Source organism: Anopheles nili, chromosome 3, assembly GCF_943737925.1.
Source record: "Anopheles nili chromosome 3, idAnoNiliSN_F5_01, whole genome shotgun sequence".
Taxonomy (NCBI): Eukaryota; Metazoa; Arthropoda; class Insecta; order Diptera; family Culicidae; genus Anopheles; species Anopheles nili.
The window spans coordinates 40,101,107-40,120,538 of NC_071292.1; the positions used below are offsets into that span (position 1 = coordinate 40,101,107).

The following is a 19,432-nucleotide window of genomic DNA, read 5'->3' on the forward strand; positions in this document are numbered from 1 at the left end:
GTTTCTTTACAACTCTTTAACTTACTGCCGCGTTTTGTATCAACGAATCAAATATTTCACTATTTCTGTATTTTTTTCTCTCCCTCTCTCTCTCTCTTTCGCATTATCTTACATGTTCTCGCTAAAAGTGAATATAAGTGGTTTATTAGATTTGCTTTTCGCTCAAACATAGGCGTATTTAAAAATGATAATCATCAAAGAGAAATCGTCAGACAACACAGTCGCATATGCGTAACATTACCGCTAGTAGTAGTAATAGTATTACAATTTCTTGTTAAATTTATGTGCACTTTCGCCTGCCAACCACCTATGCGCCATGCCGTATGATACATTATTAGGAGGCCCATTAAAACCACATCCGCACTCTACTTCTGTCTACGCGTGTGCCTGTGTGTGAATCCACACATGCCATTACGGGCGAACGTCGGCACTCGCGGGCGATCGCAACGATCGTTTTAAAAGTACTGACTTTATCGGTTTCATCGGTTAAATGTTTGATTTTACTAGAATTTTAAGACGCACCCCGCACAGCAGACTAATGATCATCGGAACCGTCTGGGATCCGAAATCAGGATACGATTGGTCGGCTGCAGGACGCTAGCCAGCCGGCTTTATTTTTACAATGTTAATATCCTTTTGCAAAGAGCGAATAAAAACAAAATCGGACAAACGCAACAGTTAATTTCCTGTGTTATTACAATCAGTTATTATTATGTTTTGTACAGCTGGGTGGGTGTGTAACTATCTCATGTGTCGACAGGTCCCAGCGCAACGGAGGATCTTCGTCTGCCTTCGACACGCGCGCTTCCGTTTACGTTTCGAATAACGTCGCTACCACACATCGCGCATCTTCTTTGTTTTTCGATCGCTATTCTTATCATACACATCTATAATAGATTACATTTTTAAATTGCAAAAAATCGTTAAATTAAATGGAAGCAAGTAAAACGCAATGCGACTCGCTGCGTTAAACCTAACCAAATCAAACCACGTCTACATCGGCCAACCGTTTGTTTGTTTTGATGTTTGGCTATTCGTTACGGATGTTTCGTTTTTTTTTGTTTGCTGCATTGTCTCGAAACTTGGTTTGTACACACACGAATGCCACGTAGCCAATTTTTACTCTAGTCAGAAAAACAAACCGAAAACAACCACATGTGCGCTTTCTCACTCTCTCTCTCTCTCTCTCTCTTGCTCTCTCTGCCCTTGAGGGTTTAGAGAAACCTCTTCTCGAACCTATAACGCCCACGCAGATACAATTGCACTAAAGCGGGAAAATAAGAATCGCCTGCACATCCGAGTGTTTTTCCGTTCGTTTTTATGAAAAACAATGCTTTACACTAGTGATAGAAAGTTATAAATTCAAGTAATAGTAAATCAACATTAAACATCCATCGCTTACTATCGGGATGGTTTCTTTAGTTGTAATTGTAAAAAAGAAATGTGTAATAGCACTCCCATGTAAATATGTGACAATGCCCAACATTTTAAAAATATAATTGAACCATTTTTTTAGGTCCAGCATTGGCGTGCTGCATTCGCTTCACTGAATAAGAAATGGGATTCTTATCTAACCTTGACTAAATCATAAAATGAAAGGTTCTCGTAAACTCGTATATAGGGGATCGATTCCATGTTATCTGATCATATCTCTCTGTCTTTCTCTCTTTCTATCTTTTTTTACTCTTGTTCTCGACTACTAAAAAAATTTTTGACAAAATATTGATAGCATGCAATTGCTCATTTTACCTTATCGGTTGAAAGATTGCTTTTCGTTAACCGATTATCCGACCATGCCAGTCTCATGGAGACGATGTGCATGGAGTTTTACGCGAGCAGTCCGTCGGTAAGCACCGATTAATGGTGATGTTGGGACGAGATCATCATTGTAGCAGCATTCGTTCCCGTGGATGCCAGGCCGATTTTGGCTCGCTTATTTACACCGCCGCCAACCACTGCCTTTTCGTTCAATCGCTTTCCCACAATCGCAGACTGAGCTCCTCCTCCGGTTGCGCTGGCAATAGCTGAGGCCTTTGATAGCTGAGGATCTGTTTTGTAGAAGTACAAACATGAAGTGAACACTTGGAACAACACTGACAACGTGTGTCAATTGACTATTGACTCTTCACATACCTTGCAACCACCTAACCTGGGTAGCTGGTCCGTATCCCTTATCGTTACGGGCTGCGATGCGGAAGATTATGGCCGGTTTTGAGGTGAAATCGACATGCGCTGTCTGTAGGGATTGGTTTGCCACAGTGCACTGATTGTTGGACCCGCAGTACACACGGACGAAGGCTAGCTGAGCTGCTGACGTCGTCGCCGTCTTATCCTTGACAGCGTTTTGTGATTTGATCGCCAAATATACCGAGTACTCCAGTATGTCGCCCGTGGTCGAAGACGGAGGTTCCCAAGATAGATGCGCACCATCCGGGGACTTGGAAATCTTTATAGCAGATGGTGCCCCCGGATATCCTGGCAGGCACGTCTTGAACGGAGTGGCATCACTCCATTCTCCACGACCACAGCTATTGATGGCGGCCACTCGAAAACGGTAGGCACAGCCGGGCTCGAGATTTATTCGCTTCAATTCGGACAAATCGGGTACGCTATCCGCGGTAAGCAGCTCACCATCGATCGAACTATCCCATTCGCTGGCATCGATGTAGTTCGATATGGTGTGACTGACTGTCTTGAAAATGCCAACCGTGTGCCAGATTTCCGACTCATCTTTCGGCTTGCATAGTTTCTATTATATTTTTTGGGAGGGAAAACAAGAAACGTTTAGCAAATTATGCAATATTCTAAAAGTTAAACATTCGTCCATGCTCACCTCATCTTTGTCATCTTTCGCCTTGACACCGGAGCTAGCTCGGACAGCAACTTTTCCAACGATTTGTTTGCCCGAGTGTGCCATATTATTGCCATTGTTCACGGTACCTCCAGCGGATGAAGCAGGAGCATTTCCATCTCCACCCGATAGAAGTGCAGTGGCCGTTCCACCGACCTGCGAAAAATGTTTCGAATCCAAGAATTTCATCGACGACGCTTGTTGCGTTTGAGATACGGTAGACGTGGGAGACGACAGAATATCACCCATCAGCGCATTGGTATTCATCAAATCAGACGGTAAAACGGATGTTGCCGATGCTGCCGCTTCCGCCAATGCGTCCAAGTGACCAGTAGTGGCTGACGCTTTGTTTTCGTCCTCTGTCTTTACGATGGCACTAGTCACACCAAGACTGCTCGTGGTAGAAGCGTGCGTTTGGGACATTAGTCCCTCTGCTGGCTGATCAGCAGGTGACTGAATACGTGTCACGAATGCGGTACCATCACTGAACGTCACCGTGCCGCCATCATTTACCGCTGTCACAGAGCCTCCTCCTCCGTTACTGTCGCTGGCTTCCGTTTTGAACGTTATTGATTGACCATTTTCACTTGCTGCCGACTGCAACAATGTGGACGCGCTCGAGCTAAGCTGACTGTAAACCAAACACGAACAGAAAAAGAAACAATTGGTGTGAGCGCAACGCCACATTGCAAGAGAATATAATGTTAAGAATATAAGTTAATTGTAGGTTTGAGAGTAAATGTACTTACATCATGTTCTCGCTGTCAGTTCCAGCGCTTCCGCTAGCCAAGAGTTCCGCATTATGTAGAGACAATATTTCGCCACTCTTAATTGTCGTGAGAATGTTGGCCGCTTCGGTTTCCGATGCCGTCGGAGCACTGACGACCGTTGTTTTGGGTACATGTGGAAGAGCCGCTACGGGTACTCCTTCCCCGGCCGTTTCCTCTCCATCAGCGTCTGCGGAAGATTCAGGGCCATGGTGTTGTAAAGTTGCATGCATTTCGTCCTGCTCACCGAAAGACATCTAAAGATAGACGACAAAAGGAAAACACCAGCAGGCAATAAGCCGATTAAAGATAGGTTCGAATCCTTTTTGTTTGGAAATGTTTACCTCTTCTTGCTGCTGCTGACCAGCAGCGTCGGTCATGGATTGTCCATCCAACAGAGTACCGAGGGGATGTCTTTCTGCGTCGTCCATGTCTTCCTCTCCGGTGGTATTAGCATTAACGTTTTCTTCGAGCTCTTCTTCAACGTTGTCATCGATATCACCGCCAATTTCGTCTTGCTCTTGGCCCTCTTCGATGAAACTTCCCTCTTCCTCGTCAGCGGATACGAGCATCGCGCCGGTTTCTGAAGTGCCACCAACTGTGCCTTCATCTAAATGTCCTTCTTCCAGCTCATCTCGTTCTTCGTGCTCATCGTTTACCTCCATCAAGACGTTTTCATTACTCAAATCGCCAGCTTGTTCACCAGCTTCGTCACCATCTTGTTGTTGCTGTTGAAGTTCTTGGTTGTCAGTTTGAGAATCGCTATCTTCCTCTCCAGTGACACCGTCATTCGTGAGCGCCACCATGGCTCCACCATACAAACCCGGCTTTACGTAGCGAATGGAGTTCTTGCGCACGGGAATTTCATCTTCATTGTCGCTCTCAGTATAGTCACCATCGTCACAACCATCAAGCTGCTCTATGAATAGCATTGGCCAGACGCTGGTGCTTTCCATTTCACTCGTGGTTTCAATTTCCGCAGTCTCATTGTGCTCCTCCACACAGCAACCATTTATGTCTAGGAAGTCACCGACGTCTTCGTCATCGCTATCGACATTCTGTTCCAAATCAAAGCAACCATCCATTTGCTCGATACCTTCACCATCCGTTTCCATCATGCCCGCTTCAGCAGCCAGCGCGGCAAAGGCAGCATCAGTGGATACCTGCTGCTGCTCTTGCTGTTGTTGCTGCTGTTGCTGTTGGAGTTGTTGCTGCAATTGAGCGGCTTGCATCTGCTGTTGTTGGAGCTGAATCTGTTGGTACTGTTGCTGGGTGACGATTCGAGTCGTAGTTTTCGAAGGTAGCATCAATATTTTTTGACCGCCTACTTGTCCTGTCACCGTGGCAGATGTTGCCGTTGCCCCGGTAGCACCCGATGGAACAAGGGTCACCGTTTTCTGACCACCCGCAGATGGTGTCAGTTGCACCGTCACAGATTTTCCGCTTACAAGCTTTTGTGGCATGTTGATGATTTGTGTACCGGTGATCTTCTGTCCTCCAGCCTGTAGACCTCCAACAGGCATAGTAAACGTAATCGGTTTACCTCCTTGCACTGTGCGCAGTTTTATTGCCTGTCCACCGATGGTAGTCGTACCGCCCGTTGCCACTGCCGAGGCCGTAACTATATTACCTGCACCAGCATTGATGCCGGCGACGGAAGTAGTTCCACTGGCCGACGGAACTGAAGTAGCCTGTAAAACTGTAGCTCCACCAATATTGGTGGCTCGTGTGGTGGAAATGGTATTCATAACTTGCGACGATGAGAGTGTAACAAAATTGTTAGCTGACGAAGTGACAGTGCCACTAACAGTTCGAATTCCTTGTGGTGTCGTCACGACAATCACCTGCTGGTTGCCTCGTATAGTTTGGCCAGCTTTGTTAGTGAGCACTAATGTCGGTTTGCCGGTCGCGTTTGTGCCCACCTTGCCGACCTGAACAATGTTGGGATTTTTCATCAATATTTGCTTTCCTCCAATCGTTCCTGCTCCGGTAGACATCAACTTGACCACGTTTCCACCAATGACCGTAGTCTTCTGGCCTCCTGCAGCAGCTCCCCCTACAGTTGCCTGCTGCACAACGGTGCCGCCCGCACCAGCAATAAGATTTGACGTAATAATCTGTTGCTGTGGCTGATGTATAGTTCCCGCTACGCCAGTAGTCTTCTGAACTACGCTCATTTTTGGTACGGTTTGCATCGTCACACCTTGGCTCGTTTTAACAAGCGTCAAAATTTGACCCTGATTGGCGGTGGCATTGTTGATGGATGCAGTTCCGGCCCCGCCTGCCGTACCACTAACGATGGTTACTGGTTTTTGAAGAATAATCTGCTTGCCACCGATAGTTGCCGTCGTAGAGGTGTTCCCTGAACCAGCGCTAACAATTCGCTGCTGAACAGTTTGCAATTGCGTTCCAGAGACAATACCAGGGCCAGCGGTACGCAGGACAGCGGTTTGCCCACCCTGATGCATTGTACCGGCACTGGCCGTACCGATACGCAACTGTTGTCCAGAGGACAGGACTCGTATCGGTGTGCCTGCGCCGGTTGTTAGCTGCTGAGCGTTCGAGATTGCTGTCCCACCGGTGGCCACAACACGGATTGTTTGCGGTTGCTGCTGTAGCTGCGCTAGCTGTGCTTGCGAAGTTTGAACAATAGCTGTTTGGATCGTCTGTGCTTGCGAAGACGTGATGATCTGCGCCGGTTGCGGTTGCAACATCTGGGAGCCAGTGGTGAGCACTTTCTGAGTCGTTTGCATTGTCTTAGTTGGTTGGACTTTAGTAACGATTCGCTGAACAGGAGAAGTTACGGTGTGTATCGGAGACGATACGATACCGACGGTGTTATTCGTTGGGGACTGCATTCCACTGGCATTTAAAATCGGACTTGCAATTGTTGGTTGGGCTACCACTGTATTCTGTAAGACAGGCGACTGAATACTAGCTGCAGATACGGTAATTGCTGTTGGTGTTCCAGACACTCGGCCGGGCAACTGTTTGATAACTGAAAATCCAAGCAAAACCGCATATAAGTCATTTATAAAATCCTAGACATGATAACATTCCCCACAACGGGTGCTCTTACTTGGTTGCTGAAGCATTGGATCACCGGAGGTTGTGACCATGTTGCTGTTGCTAGCCAATTGTGCTGGAGACATAGATCCGGCACTGGATGCTGGCGAGCCAATGGGTGCCGATGCAGCAACAATCGGTGTAATGGCATTCTGAGCAGCCGGTGATGCAGCAGCAGGAGGTGGTGGTGGAGCAAGTGGAATCTTCTGAACCTCGAGGATGTAATATGAAGCCGAAGGTACAGCCTGCCAGCACACTTCAAGTGATTGCGTTGATGCGCGTACCAATTGCACGCGAGATGCAGCGGCAGGACGTTCTACTTCCAAGTACCAAAGATCCTTACAACACACCTGAGGGGTAGGGGGTCAGTGAATTCATACAAAAGATAAGTTGTCCGTCAATTAAAGTTTACGCCCTCGCTCTACGATGTGTCATTTGCAGTAAACATCAAAAAAACAAGAAAGTTTGATTGAAAAGACGCGCATAATGCCAAGAACAGAAACAAGAAAATCAATTTTCAATTACTCAAAATCTAAAGCAGACCTAACAAGTCCGGGCGAATATGGAAAAGGAATCGTGAAAATGTGCAATCCTTAAGAACGATATCTTTTTATAAAACCATAACTCCTGAATAGTGCGAGCAGTTAATTAAATTTAGTTAATGTAAGATAAACATTGTATGTGTTAATTGATAATTAAACTTTTTTTATAAAATTGCACTGTAGGTGCATTATAGAGAGTAAGAAACGCAAAGTAAGCTATTGATGCACACAAATGGCTAACTCGTATTAGGAAAACAGAGCTCACCCTGACCTGGTTGTTCCAGGCCTTTCTGTAACCGTCGCGACCCGACCATATGTAAAGGCGGGTATGTATACCGACGGCACAGTGGCCGGCACGAGCACGTGGCATGTTCTCCTCGTCAGTATCCAGATCAAGTTCTTCCCAAGTCATTGTTTCTGTAAGAAATGTAATAACGTATGCATAAAGAAATTGCTCTTGGTTTCGTCAAGATTGTACACACTTGAGAATAAGTAATAGGAAAATACAGCTATCTTACCGAGATTCAAGCATGCAAGCGTATTCGTACACTTCCATTCCTTTTCGTGTTTTTCCACCTTCACGTCCTCCAGCACTAGCGGAACCCATCCGCCAAACACGTACATTCTGTTACCAATTAGCGTTGAACTGTGCAGAGACCGCGGCAATGGTAGCGGTCCACTTGTGCGAGGACGCGTCCAGGACATGGTATCCGTATCTAGCAGCCACAGATCTCCGAGCCGACATCCAGACATACCGCCATAGATTACGAGCCAAAACTTTTTATGTTTTTTGTCGTACCATGAAACTGCTGTATGTGATTCGCGCGGTGGTGGACTTTCACCGAACGTCGTCGGTATTTCCCATTGCAGTTGATTATTTTTTATTTCCAAAATGTACAGATCATTCAGATACTTGGGGATATTATTTTTTGGATCGTCGCTTTCGTTCGCCAAACCTCCAAATAAATATATTTTATCCCCAACAAGTGTGAAGCTATGCCCCAAACGACGACAGGGCGGAGGGCCAGATTCTGGAGGTTTGGGTCTCAATTTCTTCCACTCCCATTTTGTGGCTTGTAGCTCATACAACTCATTCGAGTACTTTCCGTACTCTACCATTCCGCCGAATACTAAAATTCGCGTACCATCGACGACGAATCCGTAGGCAGCACAACCAGGCGGAACGTCTCCTTTTGTCGCTGGTACGTACCATTGGTTCGTGGCTGGAGAGAAAAATGTAAACACACAGTTATCGTTGTGGAAAATTGAGAACAATTTTCGAATGCTACTAGAGTTATCATCAGTTATTGACATTCGCTCTCGCACCAGAGATTTGAATTCATAACACTCAAGGAACGGTTAACAGCAATGCTACTCACAACGTTCCGAATGCTAATAAAAGGCTGAGTTTTAATCATCATTCATGAAAACAGGAATATGTTTATATTGGCATAGAAATAACTGCACTGCGAACTTGATATTTATTGCATGCATTTGAATAAATATATTAATATCATTTAATAAAAATGTCAGGAAACATATTATAAATATGAATATATGAATAAATACAATAGCAAAAAATATTGTTTTCTCTATCACTGACTGATACTCTTACTAGCGGGGAAATTTACTAAATGAAGCGATACTAGAAAATAAAATGTACATCCAACAATCGAACGCTATGAAATTTGTTGTTTCAACTAAACAATGAACCGTTTCTGAAGGGCCGTGGTATTATGTCAAATTTTGAAAGGTACGCGCGCATACGTATCGATGCAGATCACGTTCGTGCGCATAACCTCCTTTTTCTCTTTCTACAATCCAACATTCCATCTCATTCGAACGCTTATCGTTCTATAGCGTTTTCTTGCAGGGCGAAAGGGAGAATACATCATTCATGAAAGCATCAACTCGCACACAGCAAATGAAGTATTTTTCAACATGGCCGCCATCAAGCAGAAATGCTAGAATTGTCTTCTACCCTATTTTTCGTATGAATGTGCGTTTAGTACATTTTCATGACAATTTCCACTCTTACGCATCCTGGTCAAACGAACAGCGTCGTGGACCTACAACTACACAAGCACGAAATCTTGCGAACGTTTTGTTTGCTTTTGCGGACAGCAGCGATCTCTTACTTCTCCAACTTCATATGTTTCGGCTCTCTTTTTCATATCTAACAGAGAGAAGCATCTCAATAGGGATAATGCTTTTTAGTATATGAAAAGATTGTTTGAAAACAAATCCCCAAAGGTTAGCATCTATTTCGGTGCAACTAATAACATATTCCTAATTACCAAACCAGGAACAGCACAGTTTAAGTTAGTTTTGCGAGCTAATCTTACCCGTGTTGTAGACGTGAAGTTCATCAACGATTCCTTCATTTCCACCGCCGAAAACTACCATCAGTTCCTTAATATTTACCGACCGGTGACCATGACGGGGTCTCGGCTGTGGACCGCTTGGATTTGTTACGCGTTTCCATCCTAGTATTGCGTTGTGTTTAGTCGGCGATGCCGGGGCGAGTTCAGTGCTCGTCGCATCTGAGTTGGCCGTCATGATGATTGAAATGTCTACGATTCTTTAACGTAGATCTTTTATATCTGTTTCACTATTGAACCGAATGCCAACGGTAAAAACTCACACCGCTCTCCACGAGACCGTGTCACTGATACCGCCAACAACACATTGGATACGCTTCACCAAGATGTAATGTTTGAAAGCAACCGCAATAACACTTGCGCGCGCTTTTCACGATTTACAGTCCAATATTCTAAAGTCTCGCTTCCTCCTTCCTGTTAATTACGACACAGCAAATTTTGTATTACTACCACCAAGTTTTTTTGTGAAACTTTCGACATGCTGGGGTTTTGTTTCTCCCCGGTTTGGCTTCTCTTTTATCGCAACTGTTTTGGCTACTCGAAACGTCGAGTAGACAGAGACGTTTCAACCAAACCAGAAAGAGAAGGTCACACTTTCACACACGGAGCGAGCGCTACTGTCAACTTCGTGTCTCTACATGATGGCGGCTGCACGAAATGCGAGATGGTTCCTATTCGCTCTTTCCTAGCAAGTGATCTGAAAAGAGCATCACAACACGAAACAGAAACAATCGGAATGAGACAAATATCGCTATGAATCGATGCAAACACGATAAAACAGGCTTGATCGTACAGAAGAATGAGACATCCAATAGTTAAGAAACATCGCGAATACAGTCAAATAAAAATTATTACGACGAAAATGCATTCCAATTTTTTTACAGTACTTATTTAAATATTCCAGAGGTTGGTTCAACAAAATGCACATTTTACCAATGCATGTGTAAAGTAAAATACAATATTCGTAAGATGCTGTTGGGAAAACAATTTATAACATTAACAAACGTATAATTTAGAATCGCATTTAAGTATTTTAAGACAACATTTTTTCGTGCAACAAATGGAAACTAATAATTAGAATGTAAATTTGTTATGTTATAATTTTTCATAGCACATAATTTATAATTTCTACGCAGCGCTTATGTGTGCAAAATCGACTCAAAAATAACATAGAGTAATTTATATGCAAATATTTAAAGTGTGATTAAGATTTTTGAAGCAGTTTTTCTGTTAGCATTCCGATAGAAAAAAATAATCAAACACAAAAGTTTGACGGAGACAAATCATTTGACTGTTATACAATTAGTCGCAGTAAAGCTCGCCCGTACATGGTGGACAAGACAAGCGGGAATACTGCAAGTATGCTCTGTTTCCTTCTAAAAACAGAGTGAATGCAAAATAACGCTTCTCGCTCTTGCGCACGGTTGAAGCTATTCGCATCTTTGTCTTATATCTCCCTCACGCTCCATCAAGGTAACACTTCGTTACCGATCAAGAGAGAAGGCAAACATCAACACATATTGCCCAAAAAATGAAAATTTCTATTAGAAACTCGCTTTGTAATTATAACTACAAATCCTTTCAGCCTGTAGTCGACGAAATCCAAATCGTAATGGTTTGAATTGAAATAAAACGTATCATTCTACGATGGGCCCTGTATTCCCTTCTTCCATCTCTTTTGCACATCCGCTTTACCGTATTAGCCAAATATACCCAACTAAAAAAATCTATAGCAGGACCGAGCAGTTGAACGAATCTCACTCACTTGCTAGATACCGCCAAGATATTTCTTCGCAGTACAGCTCACCGCCACAATCTTTTCACCAACTAACAACTGCAATGAATCGGTGCTTTAATTCGCAACTTACAATAACACTTAGCCGGAGAAACGAACTAAGAGCACAAAAAATAAACAACGGCGTCCTCAAAGGCTTTTTTTTAGACTTTTCCTCGGTCAGACTTCAGATCCAACATGGCGAACATGGCGATGGCTGTCAGACCCGCAAACAAATTTTCGCTACTCGGACAGGCTATACCGAAAGTCGGAGCAAAGCTTAGAGCGAAAATTTATTTTGACAGCCGAAGGAGCAAAAAGCCGGCGAAATGAAATAGGGATGGGAATTAATATGAACGATCCTCTAATTCCAGAACAAATTAATGATGATATTTTTCCAATATTTTATGTTACATACATTAATGGGATTTTAAAATTTTCTAAAATTTTGTTAAAATCAATTTTATGAAAATATTGTGTAAATATCGATTAATATTGTTCGTTACTCAAGTATATGTAACTGGAAAAATTGCTTGCACGTTCATAAATCTCTATATTTATTAATGATATTAAATTCAACCATGTGTGGCGTGAGCTGTAACCAATCCGATTGCGCGTTTTCCTTTAAATATAAAGTTTGAAGTTGTAATAGTCTTTGCCAGAGTGCAATCGAATTGTTTATACTAAACTTTGAGTAGTAGCCCTAAGTATATTTTTTACAAGAATTTGTTTAACGTTTTCCTAACACATTATTACACATATTAGTTTTACATTTTAACACCTTTGTTTTGAAGACTTAGGGTAAAGCAGATTTTATTTAATTCCTCCCTTTAACAGGTATGGTAACCAGCATAAGAATGTAAGATTTTGTATCTTATGTAAGAATTTGTATCTTACATATTTTATATCTTAAGAAAACAAAGGAAATGTGTGAAGTACTGACGTAGGTCTTTCTATACACTTATTCCTCAAAATCAAAACTTAGGTACAAAAAACTGGAGACCAGTAAATTATCTGCAGCTAGCATGCAAGACTCTAGTAGATATTTTATTTCATCATTATCATATTTTAATCTAAATGAGTGTGCAAACGACTTGTTAGAGTTTTATTTGATTTTTACCACTCTCATTCTAATGCTGCTGCGGTGCAGAGTTTTCTATTTCACCATTCAACAATTTATTACACTCATTTACCAACTCATTCACTTCAGACCGCGTAGTAGAGTAGTCGTTATCCTGTAATAACAACAGATTTTACTTTATAATGTTTGCAAATGCACACAAATTGCTTACCTGTTGCATTTGGTTAACCACTTCTTGCAATGTTTTGTTTTCCTTCAATAAATCAACTAGTTTATCTTCGAGATGGGATATTTGCCGATACGTTTCGTTGCTTTTGAGGTTAATTTTAATTTCGTTATTCCTGTTGCGTGCTTCCTCTACAACATTTTCTGTGACACGTTTTTTGTCTTCCAATTCTTGAAGCACAGAGCTAAGATCGTTCATTTTGACTATTGCCTCCGCACGGGGTATTTCTAAATTGGCATATTTTTGAATATTTTGAAGTGCTTCTGTTTCCTCTTGACGAAGGGCGTTAACCTGGTGCAATGTTCTTTTCTCAAGTATTTGAAGCTGCTTAAGCTGTATACCAAGCTTTTTGTACTCCTTCATCAGCCCAGAATGAGAGTTAAGATCGTTTTTAGATGTAAATCCTGTTCCGTCGTATGTGTCTTCTCCAAGTCCCTTCATCTTGATTCCTTGAAGAGTAATTTGTTCGATTGCATATGTGATTTGATTTTTCAACGTATCTATATCTAAAATTCAAATTGTAGAATTATATCAATTAAAATGTATTGACGTTTTATATCTACAAGATCCTACTTTGTTTTTCCTGATCCATATTGGTTTTGAAACTGTCCATGAACACCGACATCACTTCATCACGCTTCTTCAACTCTTTATACTTAACATGTCGTTCCGAGTTACCCTCTTCGAGGTCTTGTTCAATTTGTTGTAACGATTCCTTTTTTTCGTTAAGCTGTTCTTCGACAATCTTCATCTGCTTACCTATGCTTGCCAGTGCCTGGTTATTTGAGCGTACATCGTTGATCAATTTTTCTCGTTCTTGCGCCGGAGAAAGACGGTTGTTCTCTTCTTCGCGAAGAGCGTTTTTCTTGGCCATCAGCTCTTTTATTTTGGACTTTAAACGGTGTGCTTCTGATCTGCTTTGAGAAATTATTATCATTGCATTGAGCCGTTCTTTTTGTTTTTCCATCTCACTTATCTGACTGTGGTACACAGTGTTTTGTTTGCGAAGATTTTCTGACAATAATCGGTACTCACGGTACTTACGCTGCTCTTCTTCGGGGAGTGAATTGATCATTTCGGTTACTTTACTTTTTTCCTTTTCAGTTTCTAGTTCAAGTTCACGATTTTCGTTGTCCTTTAGTTGACGTTGCTTGAAAACAAGCTCCAATTGCTCTTGAATATGCTCGTTACGTTCTCGTAGTGCAACCGTTTCATTTAAAATATGCTGTCTTGTCATTCCCGAACTGCAGTTGTCCAATGCCAGATTCATAGAAGTTAGGGTAGATTGTAAACTAGTCAACTCTTTTGCAGCTTCCTTCACGCGCTTCTCGTACAGTTTTCGTGCGGAGCGTTCACGATCGAGAAATTTCTTCTCTTTCAAAAGCTTGTTTGTTTCTTGAGTAATTTCTTGAATTTTACTTTGCAATATCGCATGCCAGTAACGTTTATCTTTGATCTGACGATTACCATTAGCAGCAGTTCCGAGGCGTCCGTTTGAAGTTGCAAGACCACTTATCCCATGTTGTGTAATTGGTCTTTCAGCCATTCTCTAATAATTATGTAATAGTTCAAATAATGTAAAACAATAGTTAACAGTTTAAAATTCTGAAAATTTTTGTATAAATACAGTTAACAGCAACATACATTTCCGGCATTTCCCAAGGCCGTACCAATTCGCTGAGAAGTAGAAGATGTCACAGCGACGCCAACATTATTTGCCAATAGACGGCTAGCAGTTCCAGAACGCAATGCAGATGGAGGTCTTTGAAATATAAGAAGTTCGATTGACAAATAGAAAAACATATTTATTGGCGGTAAACTTGCTTACTTCATAGCTGTCCCTGGTCTGAGAATTGCAGCTGGACTAGGTGTTGTAGAATTTCCTGAACTAATGGTGGAAAAATAATTATTGCTAGGACCCAGTCCACGTCGTGATGCAGGTCGATCCGAATGAGATCGTGCCGAGTTATTATTGATATCTTCCATGAATGCGATTGAAAAATATCAAAAACTGTATGGCGTAGTGTTATTTCTATGTAATATCAAATTTACAGCGCGGGTTGTGGTTTGTTTTACACCTTTATCAAACGACGGTTGCCTTGGTTGCGTACAACACCACACGATAGTGACAAGTACAGGTTAAAACGTTTATTTGGGCTAGATCGTAATTGTAACATTTTAACACTGGTGAAGATTCCCATAACTTTAGTTTTCTTAAAAATCATCATATCTGAATCTTAATCATGTATCCTTTAATCAATTTTAAGCATTTTATTTTTTCGTTTGCTATTGATATTTAACAAGTAAGTTGTATTTTTTCCATTGAGGAATTTAAGTGTAATATTGCATTTCAACTAAAGTAAAGCACGTACAAACATTTTGTTTAAAGAACATATCGGACATGATTTCACACATAAATCACCCAAAAATTTTGGGGTTCTTGCTTCTCAGTCAATGTTCATTACACATCGAACACTCGCACAGTATGATATAAACAGTAAAAATGAAATGTATGCCATAGTAAATGTCAAACAGCCAAACATTCAAAACAAAATTGTAACTGGAATGTGCAACAATCTCAGTTTATGAATTTAAAAGAAGTGAGAAGACCACAGCATTGAGTATATTATTTCTTGTTTAAAGCAAATAGTAATTCACGCTAATTTAATTGGAATAACCATCAAATGCAATATTAAACAACTAACAAAACAACATTAAATGCTAAGAGACAGGTCGGTACAATCTCGTCTTGGGCGAAGAAGAAGCGCAAGAAAACCAACTGACGCTTCATATTGTGCGACAACAGGGGAAACGAAGGTTTGAAATTTCTTGCCTCCAAAAAGCGAAACTGTGCTCATCCAGTGTAATTGTGTAGTTTTCCATTTGTGTAGTGTTTGTGGATTATGTAGTTTTTCTCTTGTCTTTATTCAAGCAACTTTTTTCGAGAATTGTTTATGCAAAATGTCTTAAACGGCGTAAATGCGAATAGGTTGCACCTTATTGTGCCGGAACTGAAATAAAAGAAATGCCAGACAGAAAAAAAGAAACAAAGCCGGTACAGTCTCTGACTCGTTAGGTCGTTTGCTGGTTGTTATGGTAGTATAATTAGTTCGTTAGTGCATTCTGTGCTGTCGAAATAGTTCGTCATTCATGCTAACCCATGGTGGAAGGGACGAAGGACAATATGTATGAGCCTACTTTCAAATGTGTAAAAGATCATATATTTGAAACCAATGGGCGCAATTTTTAGTTGTTTCGTTTGATATTACACAATATTTCACCGTTTGAGCGCTTTTCTGTGACGCTTTCATTAGTGGTGCCAACCCTTTTGCATTAATGCCAGTGATGTTTGGCTAATAATTAACGAACTGTGACCGGTAGGTGTGAATTAATAGTTAGACGTGTTTAGTTGATATATTCAGTATGACAAAAAAATGACTTGCAAACATTGTAAAACCACGCGCTAAGATTCGACATGTGAATAAACTTGAATAACTTCATTGTGTATCTTTCTCTGGTAACAGCTTCCCGCAGAGTTGGCTTTTGTTTTCTTTGTTCGTACACCGTCCACAGTTAAAGCCTAACTCTAACGGGAAGGTAATCTTCGATCGCAGAGCTGTGATGAAGTGAAAGTGATCCATTGCAAGCAGGACGGGATGGATGCTGGTATTCCTTTTTTTTTGGTTTTCGACTGTAGACGACAACCAGAATTTTGTGTGATCCTTGGGGTGAAAAACGGCTATGTTAAATTCTGCCTACTTAGCTAGTGTGCGTTTATGATACAGCTTTAAATGTTTTTTTTTGCAGACCTTGGTACAGTGAGTATATAATATTTGCCTATTTGTTGCAGAATAACCGTATATTGCTTCGAGAACTACAAGCCAATTAAGCATTATTCCAGCAGGCTTGCTTTGTTTTGTGTGTTACCTAATTAAATTTGTTTAATACCGTAACTTTACAAGAATGCCGTATTAAGTCTATTGTGCAAGAAAGTTGGTACAGGAAAACATTAAGATAGTTAGTGATTTTCATACGCTGATAATTTATAATGATAGGACTCGTTAGTTGGCTACTCGTCATTTGTCTTTAAAACCTAAACTCTTCGATTACGATCATAATTAGCTTACATCTGCAATAATTAAATATGGTCCCATAAAACACGCAACGTGATGTAGCACTGTAGCGTAGACGGTACTGGGAGCGAACTTTGGCTAGTCCTTAAATTTTCATTCTACTTTAGATACTGTTGAACTCTTCATTTTTTCTATCGAGGTTCACGACCTATCCTGAAATCTATATTCTACACGTACTGCTCTATCGCTGAGAAGCTTCTTTTGTCTTTTGGTGCTCGTTCCTTTTTTCCGCGTCATCAACCTTGAATATCCCACATGCGAAGCAAATCCGCGTGGTAAACATCTGTAAGCGGAGTTATTTTTAGAAACCATTAGTTTATTCAAGACCTCCAGTTGCTGGAATTTCTTGTATGATGTGCTCCAGCAGGAGTTTGCCTACGATCCATGACAAGATATGTTCACGATTGAGGTCAAAAATTTAGCAAGAAAAATGAATATATGTATTAAAAGAATTGTGTAAGTTGTTTTTGCGGTTACTTCTAAACTATGTTTCTGTAAAAATGTTTAGTTTTCAAATGGGATGATTTTGTACAAAACTTCTACTTTCTCTACATCGACAGCAAGTATTGCTGAATAAGATAATGTTTTTCAATCTATTGCCAGTAACAGTATTTTAATGGAAAAATGGAAAAAATAAGCCAAAACATTAGGTGGCATACAATATTTTAAAAACATGGGGTATATCATATACTAGCTGTGTGAACGATTATGAACAAATGGTAAGCAGATGTTTTGTATTAGCTATTGATCACCCCTTAGGCACTCAACTAATAGCAAGAAGATGATGGCCTAAAGAAAACGTTTTGTTGTTGAATATTGCTTTCGATCAGAATGAGGCGCTTTCTTATTTTTCTAGCACAAAATAGGTCTCAACATGATTTATAATAAACTTAAAATATAAATACATTACCCATTGAAATGAAACAACAACAAAAATTTAAACACGGTGAATGCTTTGTTTTTTGATCATTAGTATGAAAATTTAACGTATTAAAAATTCACAATTTGTGATTCTAAAAGATAAGCTTTTCTTTGTAGAATCAATTTCATTACTTTATTTTGTGCATATTATATTCGTTTTGTGTAACACATCGTCCGTAAGCAAACTGCAGACAAACCGGACACTTTTACTACAATATATCTATTCTATTAAGGATGTGCCTTGGTTAATGATTGCTATGCGCTTCACAGTTTTTGTCGATGTAAGCTTGCAGATGCTGGACAAATTTCCTTTTTTGGTTTTAGTTTAAAGTAAGAAATTATAGTACCTCGTGTTTTCTTGACACCCGTCTGTGGTAGCACAATAAGACACAGAACGCCAAAGCGCTTTTATCTTGTGTGATTATATGGTGTGTTTGATTCGTAATATCAATGGCTAGATAACAATACTGCGATGAATGTAGCAGGAATGTTACTTCATGCCAGAAAAAAACGTAACCTCTCTAATATACACCCAGAAAAGAAGGCTCTTGCTTTCTCCCAATTAGAGGTGTGACCAGCGCATTTTCAAACCTATGTGCCAAAGCATGGCCTGAAGGGAGTTTCTTAATTAAGCTAAAAGGTCACCCCAGAATGTGCTGCGACATGATAACACTTAATCTATAAAGCGTAGTTCCCGCGACCACATCCTGCACGATTTTGGTATCGACAACCTGATCCCGTCTCCTGGGCGGGACGCTCGTTTTTCCATACTGTCCGCATAATTGTTAGTAACCGAGTGTCGTCCGCCGTGAATGCCTCGTTGCTGCATTTCCAAAGGTGATTGCACCGGCAGCTGCGGAAACTCGAATATAACGTTTGTGCCTTGCTCGTGAGGGTGTGTTTGTCAGGTCCAGCAGCAAATCGTGCCCCAACGGCTTCGTTGCGAAGTGAAGAAGGCAAGAAGATCGATGTCGGTAGGTGCTACGAATCTAATTCTCGCGGTGTGGAGGCGAGACCGTTGCAATTCGGACGGAAGTCTGTAGCACGGCGTCGACGACCACAAATAAAAAGGGAAAAGAGCCATTCGCTAGCCGCTGGGACAATAGCAGGAGCAGCAGCAGCAGGACGTTGCGCTGTAGAATCAGGGTGGCGACATCAAAAAAAGCGGCTAGTGAAAACCGGTTTACGCAATGCTCCCTGCACCGCTTGCTGTGATGTGCGAGGGAGAGCGACACGTTCTGCACATCGGTGAACAGTTGGAACATAGAGGGGGAAACTAATGCCACAGAGGGCGAGGGCATGTATCCAAGCGTCGAGCTCTACGACGACGCGTTGGTGAGTGTTTTGAGCGTGAAAGACCTTTGCTAGTGCGCCGTTCGCTAAGCGGCGGCTGGTGTTTGGCGTCCAATCCGTGGTGACAAACACCACGACATATTCTTATTTTAGAACTTAAAACATATGAATATTGTGCTCAATTTGCTGCCAACGTTCGTGTCGGCGTCACATTCAAAAAGGATACCGTAGGATAAAGTGGCAGATGAAAAGTAAAAGAAAAATTCAAACAAAAGTAGAAAGGAAATTTTAAGCGACATGAAAATTGTGTTTACTGGAAAAGATAATTGGTTCGCGATTTCGTTGTACGCCTTACTTACTGACAAAAGGCTAGCATCATGTTAGAAGACTTGTGTGG

General features: G+C 41.4%; 2 protein-coding genes across 2 annotated transcripts; both read right to left on the minus strand.

Annotated features, from left to right (window-relative positions):
* Positions 1–1,857: 1,857 nt before the first annotated feature.
* Positions 1,858–9,871, minus strand: LOC128725125 (host cell factor). The gene is made up of 9 exons (XM_053818846.1): positions 9,572–9,871; positions 7,745–8,449; positions 7,492–7,643; positions 6,698–7,034; positions 3,963–6,616; positions 3,601–3,875; positions 2,834–3,482; positions 2,134–2,749; positions 1,858–2,048 (listed from the first exon to the last, which is right to left on the minus strand). The coding sequence occupies exons 1-9, from the start codon at positions 9,783–9,785 to the stop codon at positions 1,858–1,860; spliced, it is 5,793 nt and encodes a 1,930-aa protein (XP_053674821.1). The 5' UTR covers positions 9,786–9,871.
* Positions 9,872–12,511: 2,640 nt separating this feature from the next.
* On the minus strand, positions 12,512–14,674 carry LOC128724303 (intraflagellar transport protein 74 homolog). Its single transcript, XM_053818033.1, has 5 exons — positions 14,517–14,674; positions 14,333–14,450; positions 13,262–14,237; positions 12,674–13,194; positions 12,512–12,616 (listed from the first exon to the last, which is right to left on the minus strand). Exons 1-5 carry the CDS (start codon positions 14,672–14,674, stop codon positions 12,512–12,514), a joined length of 1,878 nt encoding a protein of 625 aa, XP_053674008.1.
* Positions 14,675–19,432: the final 4,758 nt, after the last annotated feature.